We start from the raw sequence: 15919 nt of genomic DNA, 5'->3' as shown, positions 1-15919 counted from the left end.
TTTCAGTGCTGCCAAACCCCCAAGTCAGTCTATTAAACATACTACCAAGTAGGGCCTCTAGTGTAGGATCTGAATGAATTTTCTTGTTTATTTTAATTCAGATGGTTGAAATCCTTCTCCATTATGCTGATCGGACTTTGAAGAAATGTCCTGACCAAGGAAAAATTCAAGTTATGGAGCAACATTTTCAGGTATGGTGCTCTGGAGGACTGTCTTGTATAGATCTTTTGTATTATTTTTTTTAAATCAGACTTGACTTTGCTTTGCTGCAAAAATTACTTGTCTGGTTTTTGAAAAATGTTGCTGGGGTTCACCTGAACTCTCACCTCTGTGTGCCCTAGTCAGATCAGGAGTTTGTTACAGCTAGGCAGCAGAGCAAAACCCATATGCCCTCTGTCCTCTGCAGAACTGTGATTAGTTTTTCTCCATATGAGCTGGCATATGGGAAAACCTGTAACTGTGCCAGCTACTGGCTGATTCAAATAACTCATTGATTCTGCTCTGTATTGGTCAGGCTCCGTTTTTTGTGCTCTGCAGGATGTGCTATTTTGCAGGATTTTTGCCAGTCCCTATAGCTTTTTCTATGTTTCTTCCGCAGGACGTGGTGCCCGTCATAGTTGATTACTGTCTCTTACTCCAGCGCACGTAAGTCTGAATTTGCAAGCCTGTCTCCCAAGGCAGACCACCAGCCCATGTAGTTCTGAGTGCTGTCTCCTATAATATCACATGGTTTAGAGGAATCGTATCACATCATCGTCATATCATATATCGCATCATGGTTTAGAGGAATGCGTAGAAACTGATACTAAAGTCAGGGCACTCAGTACTCAAAAGTGTGTCTTTAATTTTCATTGATGTGTTGTATAAGAAATGTTTGTTTCAAACTGTTTCCCCCATACCATCCCCTTAAAAAAGAAGCCGCCTTGATAGATTTCATCATCATTTCCCCTCTAACAGCAGGTTTTTTTGCTGCAACATCCGTTAGCTGATTTATTCTGTGCTGCTGCCTGTAACTTGCATCAGTATAGGAGCTGAACATGGCATTCAGCTCCTGACTTTGAGAAATACAGATAAAAACCGGAATTTAATTTGGAGCCCTCAGAAAGTATCTAAGTAAGGAGATTTTAATAAGACTATTTGATAACTAAACACTTCTTTCCTCCTAGGGATCTATTATTTAACCAGATATATGATAAGATGAGTGAGAATTCTGTAGCTAAAGGCATCTTTCTGGAGTGCTTGGAGCCATACATCTTAAGTGATAAGCTGATGGGAATCACAGCTCAAGTGATGAAAGACTTGCTGCTTCACTTCCAAGACAAGAACAGGTTGGAGAATTTGGAAGCCTGCATTGTGCATATGGATATCACCAGCTTAGACATACAGCAGGTGAGCTGTTGTACTGCGTACTGTATTGATGTCCTCTGAATGAATGGCAGCATTCTCTAGTCGCTGATGCAAGCTTCTTGTGCTTTTAAACGCAGCATAGCATGTGGAAAACAAGTTGTCACCTTTCAACAGACAAGACAAGGTGGTCCAAATAATTCATGCCTTTTGTTCACTGATCTGTAACAGAACTTAGCCCTGTGTCCCTGGGATCAAATTCAGTGAATGTGGGAATTGCTCAGCATGGCTGTGTCCTTCCTGTAACGTGCATGCTCCTATAAACACCTTTTGCTCCCCCAGTTTGTTTCCTGGCACAGGTTAACGCATCAGCAGCTGAATGTGTTGGAAACTACAGTTCATCAGGATTAGTGTGACAGTCTTTCCTGTTTTGAGTACCTCGCCTAACGTCAAAGGCTGCAGGAGCACAAAAAACACCTGGAGTTGCATTTGTCAGTTTGGTGCCTGCCAGCCTGCTCTGCTCAGGTGCTTGCTCTTGCATGACACACAGTTAGTGGATCGAGGAGGTGTTCCTGCTCAGTGGTCCTGTTTTCCTTGGCCAGTGTTTATTCCGACAGCATGGCTTTCCATTCCAAGGAGGAAACTGCTGGGGAATTTGACAAAGTGATTCACTAATTCAACCAAAAGGCAAACTAGTCGAATCAAGTGTTTTGATGAACTGATATTTTTAATGTTTTTTTTATTCCTTAACCTCACACAGGTTATGAATGTTAGAATATAGACAGCTATATTATGTTTGCTGCATGAGCAATAAGCTGGATACTGCCTTTAGGGGTTTGGGGTCCTTGCAGAGACTAGTTCTGCAAGTGGAAGTTCTCATTCTGCTTCAAATCATACTGTCGGGTGATGCAACTGCAAGGGCAGAGGTTGAATTCGAGCGAGTGGGGAATGAGAAAACTGTGAGCTAAGCGCAGCTGTATACCTACATTGTGCTTTGTTTGCCTTGCAGGTAGTTCTTCTGTGCTGGGAAAACCATCTCTATGATGCCATGATCTATGTCTACAACAGTGGGATGAATGATTTCATCAGCCCCATGGAGGTAGGAAGGATGCTCAGTGCTATGAGTTGTTACTTGTGTGTTTAGCACATGTTCTTTCTGAGAAACAGCATTTCAAACCCAATGCTTTATCTTCTCATTCAGAGTGTATATATTATTCTTTTTTTCCTTTTCAAGGGGGAAATCTTGTATGATATATGCAGTTTATTTGACTAGATGCAGTAGAGGAGAAAAGTAATTTGTAATTGCTGTGCTTTAAAACACAAATTTGCCTGCTGAGGTAGCAACACTCTGCAAAGTTAGAGCAGGAAATCTAGTCACGTTAATAAAATAAGCATGAAACAAAAGCAGCAGACGAGAATAACACGATGATTTCAGAAGACTGCATTGCAAAACAGTCTGCTAGCAGCTTTGTTGCTGGTGGTGAGCCTGGCCAATGTGGTAAGATGTGCTGAGAAAGCACCAGCTTTCTGCACAGCGGGATTAATGGGGCTGCAGGCATGAGAGGTTCTATGAACACCTCATGCTTTTTGTCCTTCATGCTTGCTTCCTTTGCTGACACAACAGGACATTAATATGTTGAAGAGTAATGGAAACAAAGGGTGAACATAGCTGTGTACAGAATTCAGAAAAAAGGTAGAAACAGTCCTTGCACTGAGGCTGATGTTGCTCTTGGTGCTTGGGTGTGGTCTGGTGTTTTTGTGGTAAAGCTGAAATAGAGAGCTGGGTCCATGAGAGTGTGAAAATCTTACACTGGCCAATTTTGAGCCGTTAGTTCATTTGATTTTTCTCAGGAAGGAGACTTTTTAGGTGTTCGTTTTTTTGAAAAGGACTTCTGGAAACCCGGCACTAATTGTATGAGTGCAAATAACTTTTCCTAGAGTTTCCTAGGGAAAAAAAAATTTCCTAACTTTTTTTCTAGAGCTAAGTATTTAGACAAGTACCTCATTCTAGCTACCCAAACTAAAGGCATTCTAGTGACCCTGCTAGGCAGGCTGAAGGTTTGCGTAATCTCTGTCGGCAGAAGGAACAAGAAGTGGAGCTGGTCAGTTATGCTGACTGTTACTTCTGGGACTACTGGAGACTGCTCTTTTGTGTGTGTGGCCTGTGCTTAGGGTTAGATCTGGTGGAGTGAAGGCTATCTTTTCATAGGTCATAACATCAGCTGGGAAAAGCATCCTTTGCCCCATTTTGGTGTCCTCTGCACCTTTTCATTGTAAGACATGGTGAGAAAGCAGATCTGTGGGGAAGATGCCCCATTGATCTCTGCTTTAAAACCACTCAGACTCTGCTTTGAGATATTCCAGCTGCTTGAGCACTGCCTTCTTTCTTGTTACAGAAGCTGTTCAAAGTCATTGCTCCTCCACTGAGTGCTGGGAAGTCTCTCACAGGTACACAATTTCCTTTTAAGGGTTTCCAGTTTTGACTAGAGATATTCAAAACATCAAATATCACTTCCAACAGAGGGATGCAAAAAGGAAATACATATCCACTATCAGGGTCTTGGAGAACAGAAAAGTGTTCTAGTACTATTTGCTGTGTGTAAAGCTGCTCAATTTACTGTGTCTAAAAAACTCTGCATGTGTGTCAGATGAGATGTTTTGCTAACAGCTGGGAAAAAGAATTGCATCTCTGTGTATTGTCTTGTGAAGAAAAGGTGACAAATAATTTTTGTTTTGTAGATGAGCAGGTGGTCATGGGCAACAAGCTGCTTGTATATATAAGGTACGGTCCTTTAGAAAGTGTGTGAGGTGTGGCATAGTGCTGGCACCAGATTTTTAAGTTGCTGTAGCTGTGTAATCTTACAGTGTGTTTCAAGGTATGAGAGGCTGCGTAAAATAGCAATGGCTACTTTGTACAGCTGACTTTACTTTGTCAGCTTTACATTTAAAATGGCTTTAAATTTAAAAATGGCTTATTGTTACGCATCATTTGAGTGGATAAAGTTGGAGACTTAAAGCTCATTACTACTGATACGCCAAGACCATGTCTTTATCTTTAGAATTCGGTTAGAGTGAGTTCTTTGTCCTGTGTGTGACACAGTGCTCCTTGAACAAGGACTCTGTAGCCTGGAAAGCTGTATTTTAGCCCTTTCTGCCATGTCTTTTGGGATAGATGTACTCAGTTGCTGCTTACTATGTTGCCTGCCATTTGCAGGATGTCGTTCTGAGATTGCACTGTAGTGATTAATTAGTGAATTGCTTTTTCTGGAATCTACTCAAGATTGTGAATGTTAGCTTATGCATTACTTCTGCTTCCCAAAATGCAAGAGTAAAGATTTTTGTGAGAAATACTGTTTCCTCATCACTTTTCTGCTGTGGAGTAGCATACCTTGGACGCAAATTCATGCAGCACGTTACGCATACACATAATATTGTATATTAACAGCAGTGCTGTCTGTAATGCTTGCTTTCACAATTTACAAAATAAATTTGTTTGGCTTGTTTTAAGACCATCCTGAAAACTAACTCGAAAATAAACTGTTCTCCTCAATCTGTTTAATGTCAGGATGTATGAAAAATGCCTTTCTCCTCCTTTTCTATAGCTGCTGCTTGGCAGGCCGTGCATACCCACTGGGTGATATTCCTGAAGATCTGGTACCTTTGGTTAAAAATCAGGTGAGCAACCTTGTGGAAGGAAACTTTCCCATGTCAGGTTTTTAGAAGCAGCTGTGTATGTCTTATTTCATGGGTTTCTGATAGAAAACTATCATCAATCTGATAGCTGTATCCTTGTGATATGAGTGTATACCACTGTAAATACCAAATACATTTTTAAAGAATGAAATCAAACAGTTGCCACAATTTGAACGTTTAAACTTAGTATTTTTCTTTCAACTGTAAATTGGGGTGTGGCAACACAAAGTTCTCAGTGGCACTCATTTAGATATATTTTTTTTTTTTCTTATTCTCTACCACAAAGTTGACAGAAATTTGTAGCTGTCTCTTCTTTCTGAACTTGACAGTGACATGTCAAATACGGGAGGATCTCCCGCATTTTCAAATGCATGTAACAGGGGATTGGTAAGAGTGGAAAGTGAGATAACATCACAGAACATTAAATATTCCCTCCTCTTTCTGGCTGTTGCTGAAAGTTCAGCTTGTGTTGGAGTTTTCCTGCCTTGGATATTACATCTCTTCTCCCTTTGGATGGCAAAGCATAAAATTGAGCACAGTTTTCCACGATGAAGGTCCCATTAGCTGCGTTTCTGTCAGTCTTTGCCCTGGTATCCTGTCACCGTATCTTCACTTCTGAGGCTTACCCAGTCTTGGGTATTCAGGACACAAACGTGTCTGTTCTCTAGGTGCAACTCGCATGTGCAGGGTGAATGTCTGCCCTGCCACTTAAATCCAGATCACATATCCACAGATACTAAGTAAATGGGTAGATGAGGTGGGATGTGCCACCACTGTATCCTTGTGATATGAGTATATACCACTGTAAATTTTTATTTGTAAATATAATTTACATATTTAAATATAAATAATTATATTTAAATATAATTCATTAAAGAATGAAATCAAACTGTTGCTGCAATTTGAACGTTTAAACTTAGTATTTTCCTTTCAACTGTAAGTTGGGATGTGGCAACACAAAGTTCTTAGTGGCACTAATTTAGATATATTTTTTTTAGATATATATATTTTTTAAGTAGTACCAGGTAGAGTTCAGTAGATAGACATGTCTCTACTAAGTAGCTCTTTGTTGTGAGTTTCTTTGCTCTTGATTTTATGGTTATATTAGTGCATGTTCATACTCATCTCTTCATCAAGATACTGTGTTTGCTGAAGATAAATTTCTGGCCTTGTGATAACTGCAGGTTTTCAGCTGAGGTCAAGAGTGTGTTGTTATCGAGTGTTCCAGGCTGCATCCTTGTACCCTTGGCTCATGGAGTCAGCCAGCTACCTGTTCCAGTGGTGGCTGCTTTGCCACTTCACGCAGGCACGTGTGGGCAATTGGTTGCCAGAGCTACTTAATAGGTTCAGGGTGCTGCGACACATATCTCCTTAGGTTTATCTATCTCAGGAGCCCCTCTTGAGAGTCTGCTTCAGCAGGAAGGACATTCTGGGGGTCACGGAACCGGGAAAGGGTTTAATGTTAGGTGTCTTTTGGTATTTGGAGGGGAAGGAGGATGTAGTTGGTTCTGAACTTAAACTCCTATATCCTAGCATGTGATTCCAGTTGGTGTGATTCCAGCTTTTTGTAAGGGGATTTTGGGGCTGGCCTGCAGCTTACATTCCTGTTGTCGCTAATGTCTATGACTATCTGAGGTTTGAAGCTGAGGTGAATCTGTGATGGCTGTGAGGTCTGTGATTCAGGCTGTTTGACAACTTCTTCCTTTACGTCCTTATTACTGCCTCTTGCCCACAGCACTGAAGGGAAGACGCTTTCCCAAAAGACTATTCCACAGTGATGCTGTTAGGAAAGACAATTTCCTTTTCTGCTAGTCAGTGCCACTTTGAGACAACTTAAGAGGTAACCAATTTCTTCCTTTTCTTGAGAAAAGGCATAAAGCAACCTGTGGCTTGATATTTTCCAGTCCTGTGACTCTGTTAAGATTGTCTGCTTCCTCAGTCTGTTACAGCTGTGGTTAGGAGGCACTAGGCTGGTACTACATTCCTTCCCATCCACTCACCCTGGCCATCCTTAGTTTGGGAGAGTTGGCCCTGAGCATGTGCAGCCATTCTGCTTATATAAGGCAGGATCTTAGCTGCTTCAGAAAAGCCTATATCGATGTTTGTAGGCTCTGAAGCGTCTTGTTTTACACCCTGTGGGCTGAGCACAGGCTGACACTGTGACCTGACGTCCAAATTGTCTTCCCGGGTCACTTTAGGAACAGTGGCTGATGCCCTAAGGTTTCTGTGTGCTGCTATTATCCTGTGGCAGTGCAGGCTTACCCTGCTGTCCTCCTCTGGGACAAGCTGTGGTTCTTGAGCTCCATCTCTTCGTGTTGCTCTTCGCCAAGCTGTTCAGTGGACCTTCTTTGGCTCCCTGGATTTATCAGTGTCCTGAGTCTGCAACAGCAGCTTTCACATCAGGAGAAAAAGCCTGTTCGGTCTGGATTGTCCGACTGCAGCTGTTTCAAGGCAGCAAGTACTATTGCATGTGCCTTATGTATTTGTTCGGGACAGGTGTGAGCATGTTCTTGATTTCACTAGTTAAATCCCAGTGAACTTATGGCAAAAGTATGATGAGACATGCATGGTGGGGTGGGGTGGCGGTGGGGGGGGCGCTTTTCTTGCTTTTTTCTTTTCTTCTTTTTTCTAATCCAGAGCTTGTAGCTCCATGTATGTGGTAGCTCTGGGTTACTGCAAACCCTTTCCCTCCAGGGTGTGCAAACCAGACTGCTCTGCTTTGCTGGCTCAAGCACTGGGCTGTTGCCCCCTCCCGTGGTCCTTACCAAGTTGCCCCCTGCACACTCCAGAGCTGGCACAGCAGCAGGCTGTGGCTTGGGCTCCGAAGGGAAGCGATAGCCCAACCAGCAGCAGTAGCTCTGTGGAGGAGCCATCAGCCTCTCCTTGTTACGAGCTCTGATGGTGTTCCTGAGAGCTTGGCTTAACACCCTTCTGTCTGGGTACTTGGCTCCCGTCTAGCTGCAGTCTGGAGGTTTTTTGGCTTTGTTTGAAGAGTTCCTAGCTGGCAGGTGGGTATCGGGTTTAAAGAGGCCAACAGGGAAGGCTGTGGGTCTGAAAGTCAAGCTGCTAACTCCTCCTGGATTCATGGCTGCTGTGGTGACAGGAAAGTTAACTCAGAACAGGAGTAAACGAGAGAAGGTGGCACTTCCTGAGGATGGCTGGGAGAGCGTATTACCTCTCAGTTCTCCATGGGATCCCACTGTGTATCTTAACACACGCTCACGAGTGCTAGCCAGTCTGCAGGAGCCTGCTCTCTTTCTGCTGGTAGCCAGATCTGTTGTGAGTGTGTTAGAGAAAACTGGAGCTGTTGCTGCCCTGTTTGTTTCCTGGGGGGATCTAGACACCTCTGTCAGTGGTTCAGTAAAGGGAGTTGCCTTCGTTTTGAAAGACATGCTCAAACTTCAGGAACTAGAAAGTCAGTGGAGAGAATAGAGAACTGAATAGTGCCTAAGTCAGTCTTTGCAGCGCCAAAAGCTTTGTGCCTCAAAATGAGGGGGCAGATTGACTGGCTCTTCCCAAGGGAACTACTGACAAGGAGAGGAGCTGTGCCCTGGGTAAGGAGGAGTTGCACAGCTTTTCAGGATAGCTGCCAGGAAGAGGAGGGAGTTACCTAATTTCACATGCTTTGGTCTGCCAGTGTAAGCCTTAATTTTTGCTTGATCTTAAACTTTGATTGATCTTAAATGGGTTGGCGAGTCTAACAAAGGAGAATTTTTTTCCTACTAACAAGCAGCAGAGAGCATTCAACTAAGAACACTGATGGAGTCCTGAGGTGCTTTAAAGCTTAAGCGCAAAGCAGGTAATGATGCTGCTTTCCCATGTGCTTATACTACCAGTTACCTGAAATCAATAGGAAATTGCTTGTTTGTTTGAATTTTCATTGCAGGTCTTTGAGTTTCTCATCCGGCTGCATTCAACTGAGGGATCTGTGGATGAAGAGGTCTACCCTTATGTTCGTACCTTACTGCACTTTGACACTCGGGAATTCCTTAACGTTCTTGCTCTGGTAAGAAATTGCTGATCTTCTCCAAAGAAAAAAGGGCAGTGACGGTTCTTTCATCATCTATGTCATGTTGCATGATCTGTAATATTCCTATTAAAAAGTTCATGCTTTAGCTAAACCAGCAGTTACTGGCTTGATGCAGAACACATTTGATGTGTGTTCTATAAGATATCAGAGGATATCATAATAGTCTTTTATGTCCTTAAATATAAATTGATGAACATGACATATACAGTGAAGACTCTGGTAACACATGTAAAGCAAGACTAATGTATTTGTAAAGGGAATTTTAGTACCTACATCTTTCTCCTGTGTCAAGATTCATCTTTCTTTCTTTCCATATTTCCTTTCTAAATGTTTTGAATTTACTCTGTGTGTTTGGACCTGTTATTTTTACCTGAATATATAAGAACTGTTTCGGTCGTTAAAAAAAAGCGAATTGTGTTTTGGAACCTGCTGCTTACGTGATATGCACAGAACGGGCTTAAAAGCATTGTCAGCTTTGTGATGTGGCTGCTGCTTTGTGTTTGCTTGTATTTCTGGGGTTGGCAGTGGAGAGCGTTCTTCCAAGGTGTCAGTGTTTTGCCTCACGCAGACTTTTGAAGACTTTAAGAATGACAAGCAAGCTGTGGAATATCAACAGAGAATTGTGGACATACTTCTGAAAGTGAGTGTGCTTAAAAGTTAACCTCCGTTGACATCTGCCTGATTATATACAATACAGTGCAGGAAAGCCTGTAATTTGGATGAGGTGTTTCCAGTCTTGCCCTGGATGCCACCTCTGAGCAGGTGGTGAGCTGGAGCGTGGATTCACCTCAGCCAAGGTTGCCAGTTGGGTATTTGGAAGTGGCGCTTCATGCACATGATATATGGGGACAGAGATATCTCCTTTCCTGCCTGTGATTTCACCTGGGTGGTACTTTGTCAAATTTCTCCTTGCTGCACTGTTAAGCTTTTTTTAAATCTGTTTCTCATTGATTCCACTCCCTGATTCTTTCTGAGCAGGAAAAAAAAGGTCCCAGGAATCCTGTGTCTGGCAGGGTGCCAATGCTCTTCCGATAAAACACTGCTCCCTGTATCTGTAAATGCTGTGTTTGGGATGTAACATACCCGGAATGACAGGCCTATCTTTAGTAAATGGGAGAGAAGAGGAATTGTGAGTTATCAGCCCGGTGCTCTAGAAATCACTTGTCATCTGCAGACTGTGTTCCTTAACAATGAATGTTCTCATTAAAAGCTATCACTGCCAAATGCTGTCTGCTTTCCCCTTCAAAGTTGTCAGCATTAATAATGAGTAGCTCCACTTGGAAGCTGTTTATGTATAAACATATCATAAGTAGCGCTTCCCTGTCACTGTCATCACCGGTAGATGAGAGCAAGGGCACCCCTGAGTGAATTGGGTGACAGTGCTGCTGCAGTAGGCTGTGTCGGAGGGGCTGAGATAACGCAGTGGTGGGGGAACTTGTGTGAGCCTGCTTGAGCAGGACGTTGCTGTAAGGGTGTTAGCCCTGTGCTGGGTTAGGCCGTGCTGGTTTGTGTCTTTAGCTGCTGCCAGCAGGAGGTGGCACACTGCAGCTGTGTTCTGGAGGTGCTGGGGGATGTCCCTGTGGCATGGCATAGGCTGGAGCACGCTGTTTACAGCCCTGCTCTTACAGCCCTGCTCTGTGCCGCTGGCCACGTAGCAAATGTCCACGGCAACAGAATTCAACCCTGCTCTTGGAGGGGAAAAGGAGGGTAATTGTGAAAAGGGCTGCAGGATTAAGAGCATCTGCAGGCAAACGATTCAGTGTTATGAGAACTGTCACTCCTTTGGTCTGGAATCTGCTCTCCTTTTGGATAAAAATAATAAAAAATCTTACAACTTTTTATTTAAATGTGTCATCGGCAAAAAAACCCACTTAGGAAATAGCTGCACTTTTAAAATAGTATGGTCAACACAGACATTCTGCTAATGCTGATCTAAACTTTGCCAAATATATTGTCTTTTAGGAAGTCCGTATGGTTGGCCTGCAGGCTCTGTAAGGTTGCTCTTTCAGAGGTGCAATATTTTCATGGACTGACGAGGACCTAGTTTGTGAAAAACAAAGCCAAAATGAGTAAAACACTACTATTGTTTCAGTGACCTATATTTTTGATGCTGTTATCTAACACCTGTATATTCTCCTGTGTGAAATAGCCTTTTTAAGCAGAAAATGAAGATAGCATTAGCTGATGTTTCAAGCAGAGCTCTACTTGATTCCTTAATATGCCTTACCTGTCTGTCTCCACTTGTGTAAGACAGCTATCTCGCGGGGGGCTGGAACTCCAGGTCACTTTAAGAAATTAGTTGTATCTCCCAGGCTTAGATTGAGTGAGGTTATAAACTCTGAGACGCTCCGTGTCTAGGCTTTGCTAGAGCAATTCTTAGATGTCAGCTGAAAGAGTTGTTCGGGTGATGGATTTCCACCCAACTAAACCCACTGCTTTTAGAGGGGGACTCTCCAAACGGGCATCTCACTTTCCCTGAGTGCTTAGGGTTCTTTTAGAAGCATGAGACGCCAAGTCAGGACACATCACATCCTGTTTTTATGTGTCAGACAGGTGAGAAGCACTTTTCGGATTTCAAATCCCTTTTGAAGTGATTCTTACTTATTCTAGTGATAGTCCATTTTTCTGTTATTTCAAATCAAGTCAGCACAGCCACAAGTTTCTTGAAATATTCATAGACTAACAGCTAATTCAGCGGGGAAAGAAACTTTTCCCCAAACTGTTGTTTCATAGTCATTAAATCAGTTCTTCTGCATACCATAATTGAAGTGGTGAGTACCTGGGGCTTGAAGTCAGATGTATGGGGGTTTTTCTCCTATAATTACTAATCTTATCTTTTTTCCTCGTGTGACGTTTCCCTGCTCAGAAGCTCTGTTACCTGTCCGGTGATCAGCACAGGCTACAGAGACAAACGAGGGATTGGAGCCCCTTCACACCTGAAAATCAGGGATATGCAAGAACACTTGAGTATATGGCAGAGAGGTTGAGCCTCTTCAGCTTTAGGACAGAGGTGATTTATCAAGGACACATCCACCATCTGTGTCTTCAGGTGGCAGAGTTAAATGCTACGGAAGGTGGTCATCTTTTGACCTTCAGGGTGGACTAACACCAGGAGATTGTGCAGATGTCTAGGGTAGGAGGGGATATGATGGTTGTACAGGGATTTCTTCTTGCAGTGTCCTGACTGCTTTCCCAAAGGCAGCTGCAGAAGCACTCACCTGTACTTTTATTTTTCCTTTTTCTCTCTAACACTTCTTAGGTCATGGTAGAGAATTCTGACTTCACCCCATCACAGGTTGGCTGTCTCTTTACCTTCCTTGCCCGTCAGCTTGCCAAGCCCAACAACACGCTGTTTGTGAACAGGACGCTTTTTGACCAGGCAAGTATTCCCTTGTGAGAGGCAGAAAAAATCGCAGCACTAAAGAAAGCATGGCTAGTGCTGTAGGCTGAAGCAATTCTGGCAGTACTGGTGCATTATAAAGCAGGTAGCATCTTGCTGGGACTTTGCTGTGCTTTCATAGCAGCCGAGTAGGAGAGATCACAAGCACAGTAAGCTCCGTATGTCAACTTGCCTGCTGGAGCTGTGTGAGAAATAGGGTTCGGTCCTAGGAGATGGAACAGCCTCTGCTCTTCCCCTTGGAATGGCAGATCCCTGTGGTCAATAGCATGTCAGGAGAGAGAAAGCAAAGGCCCATAATGACAGGAGCCAAGCTGTTTATCTTTAAGCCCTCATGAGCATTTTGGCGGCTCTGTTGTCACTTGTTACGCACAATGAAGATGCCAAAGTAAGGAGATAAGGGGTGCCAACTAAAATGATATTGGCGAGCTTATAGAGCACGGATATGTAGTTGGTAATTTCTAGTTCGTGTGGCTGCTATCCTTCTCTGCTGTTTGAAGTAGGCTGATACGCACCAATGCATGCCTGAAGCTTGCACAGGTTAAGCTTGTATCCCAGCCTAAGTCCCAGAAATTCCTGTGACAGAGGCCACCGCTTCAATGGCTGCAGCAGTTGTGCTTTGATGATCATAGGGATATATGAACACCAATAAAAAATGAGTTACAAAATACATGTCCCTTGTCATGATTTAAGACCAAAGAAACTCTGTGGAGGCGAAATGGATTTGGTTTCAACAGTTTAATTACAGATATATTCAATTTCATTAATTATGAAATTAATCGTTAATAAAAATTATTTCCTGTTTTTCTGGGAGAGATGGCACTGTCTAGGAGAGAAGTCAAGAGGGTCAGTGTAGTGGTTCCATCTGTTTGGTGTATAGCCCAAGGCAGGGCCATGGGGTCCCCCGAGTTCTGTATTTCCTGGTTTCCCCAAAGTTTGATTCTAGATCCTGGTGCAGAGTCATGGGTTTCCCTCCCTGCAGTCTTTCAGCAGTTTTTGGTTACACCAGAATTCTTAAGTGTCCTTAGTTATGGGACCAAGGAGAGAGTACCTCGCAGATGGCTAGTACACTCAGATAGCGCCGTTGCGTTCTGAGTTGCGGTTGCTGCTGTTGTTGCTCACGGCCTGCTTGTTAGGTTTGTGCTAACGGCCTTGCTCGGCAGGCCTGACTCATGCTAACTTCTACATCCTTGCACAGGTGCTTGAATTTCTGTGCAGTCCAGATGATGACTCCCGCCATTCGGAGAGGCAACAGGTAATAAATAACCTTCAAGGGAACATTTCTTTAAGCACCAGGTATGACCGGACTGTAGAGCGGAGTTCAGCCTCGTTGGGAATGGGTGTTGGCTGAAGGTCACGTGCCAGAGCAGACACCTAGCGCAGGAGTGGTGGCCAGCAGGGAAGAATTGGGTGGTGCTGTACTTCACTGAGCAGGAGTGAAGGGGGATCTACCCCAGCATCGCCTGTGGGAGAGGTTTGACAGCAGTAAGAACCGAGGCAGAAAAAGTCCTGGGTAAGCAATGACCTTCCTAGTTAGGGGACAATCAATTAAAAACCTGTGCAATAAGCCCTGTGTTAATACTAAATTTAACGGACCAGGAGCACTGTACTTTTAATGACACTGCTAGTGCAATATAAATAACGGGTCTTCAATATCTGCAGGTCCTTTTAGAATTGCTCCAGGCGGGAGGGATAGTACAGTTTGAAGAGAGCCGCCTTATCCAAATGGCAGAAAAAGCTGAATTGTAAGTTGCTGCCTATGATATATCAACACTGCCTTTAGATCTTGTGCATGAAGTTTAAATACTGCCTTTAAATCTCCTCCAAAGCTTTTCTCCTCTACGTTTCCTGTTCCTACTTTGCAGCTGTGTTTGGGATTATTTTCCCTATGCATTCACATATGCTTCATTTAATATGTTCATATTTAGTCCTAGTCTTTCTGTCTTATCTCTGCTGGGTGTTCTTCCAGAAAGCATTGTTAAGATAAGAGGGGGTAAAGCTGTGGAAACCCTTCAGCGTGAAACCCCGTGGGGCTTGATGAATTTTGGCACTTCCTATCCTAGAGCCCAGGCTTTGTTCAAAAGTATAGTTGTATATTTGAATGCTCTGCTGCTGACAGATGGAGATGACTCGTTGGGGTGAGACCCACAGGTGGTTTTAAAAGCACGAAGGGGTCTGGAGCCACCCCCGTTGTACTCATTTTAGAATTGAGTAGGAGAGACAAACACAGTGTCTACAAAGGCTAAAAATTTCCACAATCTCCTTTACAAGCTTTACGCTTCTAGAAAGAGTCTGTCATGCCTGAACAGAGCCGGCCAAGGGGAGGGCATCTTCATCCAAGCCTTGAATTTGGTTGTTCTGTGAATTAATCCACCATACTGCAAAGGACCAGAGAAACAGAAGTGCAGCGGTGGGGTATGCCATGCCCATTTTCCTCTGCCTCCTAGAAGCAGATACTGAACCAAATTTTTCAGATTCAAGAAATGCATTTTTTTTTCCTCCTTGCTTAAGAGAGTTTGACAGCCAGAACTACCAGCTCAGCTGCATCCATCTGAGCTAAAAGACTGTAGTGTGATGTTATTTAGCAGACTTTTAATTTGTTTTGCCTCAGTTGCATCTGTTTTTATCTAAAGTCTCGAAATATTTAAGATATTTTATTAAAATGTGAAGGTAGGAAGCTTTGTCGTAACACCTTGAGTCATGTTCAGTGTGTTTCTTCAAATTAGTGTTGCAGATTGGCCTAGCTTAGAGCCAAGTGTGTTACAGGAATGAGGATGATCTATGAACAGCAGAACCTGTGAAACCTTATTTCTTTAAGGATTTTTGTCCTCTGCCCCCTGCCTCTCGCCTTAGTAACTCCAATTTTCTCTGTTCTGTATGATAAGTTCCCAGAAAGAGGGGGGTGATAGACTGGCTGGGCTGTGGCTGATGCTGAATGGCACATGTAAACTGGAGCCACCCAGTCTGTGTGCTGAGAACCTTAATGGAAGATACTTCCAAATGCTTTTTGTAAAACATGCTGTTTTCTTTTGAGTGCTGACAAACTGTGCTGGATTTGAGCTGCCTACCTCTGTTCTGCTGGCTCAGATGAGTGTGTTTTTCCTAATATATTTTTCATTTTAGCTATCAGATATGCGAATTCATATATGAACGAGAGCTTCGCTATGACAAAATAATTGGCTGTTACCTGCATGATCCAGTGAGAAAGGTGAGTACATCTAGTGCTCCTGGCCTTTTTTTCTTTGTGGGCACAGCAGCCCTGCCTTTCTGTTGTACTTTATCTTAAAAAGTATCCTTCTTTTGCAGTTGAGTTTTCTTACAGTCAAGGCTTTTTGTGTTTGTGTGTTAGAGAGGAATTGTCCTGGTAGAGAGGAGTTGATTTCTTTAAAGCTTCAGAGTTTTAATTTCTTTTTAAATTTAAATAATGCTAATACATAAAACCTGAGGGAGAGGTA

The 15919-nt window shown here is 43.2% G+C and overlaps 1 protein-coding gene across 3 annotated transcripts in view; it reads left to right on the top strand.

Moving 5' to 3' along the window:
- VPS8 (VPS8 subunit of CORVET complex) overlaps positions 1 to 15919 on the top strand; it is an 85478-nt gene that overhangs the window by 32102 nt on the left and 37457 nt on the right. For all 3 annotated transcript variants that reach the window (XR_008749316.1, XM_055816726.1, XM_055816725.1), the window contains exons 19-31: positions 102 to 191; positions 599 to 645; positions 1167 to 1389; positions 2354 to 2443; positions 3741 to 3792; positions 4084 to 4126; positions 4947 to 5019; positions 8924 to 9043; positions 9636 to 9707; positions 12327 to 12446; positions 13663 to 13719; positions 14127 to 14209; positions 15588 to 15672. Coding sequence is in view for 2 of the 3 variants with exons in the window: in XM_055816726.1 (XP_055672701.1) it covers positions 102 to 191; positions 599 to 645; positions 1167 to 1389; positions 2354 to 2443; positions 3741 to 3792; positions 4084 to 4126; positions 4947 to 5019; positions 8924 to 9043; positions 9636 to 9707; positions 12327 to 12446; positions 13663 to 13719; positions 14127 to 14209; positions 15588 to 15672 (1155 nt within the window). In the remaining variant the exon portion in view is untranslated. The remainder of the gene's footprint in view (positions 1 to 101; positions 192 to 598; positions 646 to 1166; positions 1390 to 2353; positions 2444 to 3740; positions 3793 to 4083; positions 4127 to 4946; positions 5020 to 8923; positions 9044 to 9635; positions 9708 to 12326; positions 12447 to 13662; positions 13720 to 14126; positions 14210 to 15587; positions 15673 to 15919) is intronic.

This window comes from Falco peregrinus, chromosome 12, assembly GCF_023634155.1.
Source record: "Falco peregrinus isolate bFalPer1 chromosome 12, bFalPer1.pri, whole genome shotgun sequence".
NCBI lineage: Eukaryota > Metazoa > Chordata > Aves > Falconiformes > Falconidae > Falco > Falco peregrinus.
Note: the sequence above shows the minus strand (reverse complement) of the source record. Positions and strands in the feature narration are given on the sequence as shown.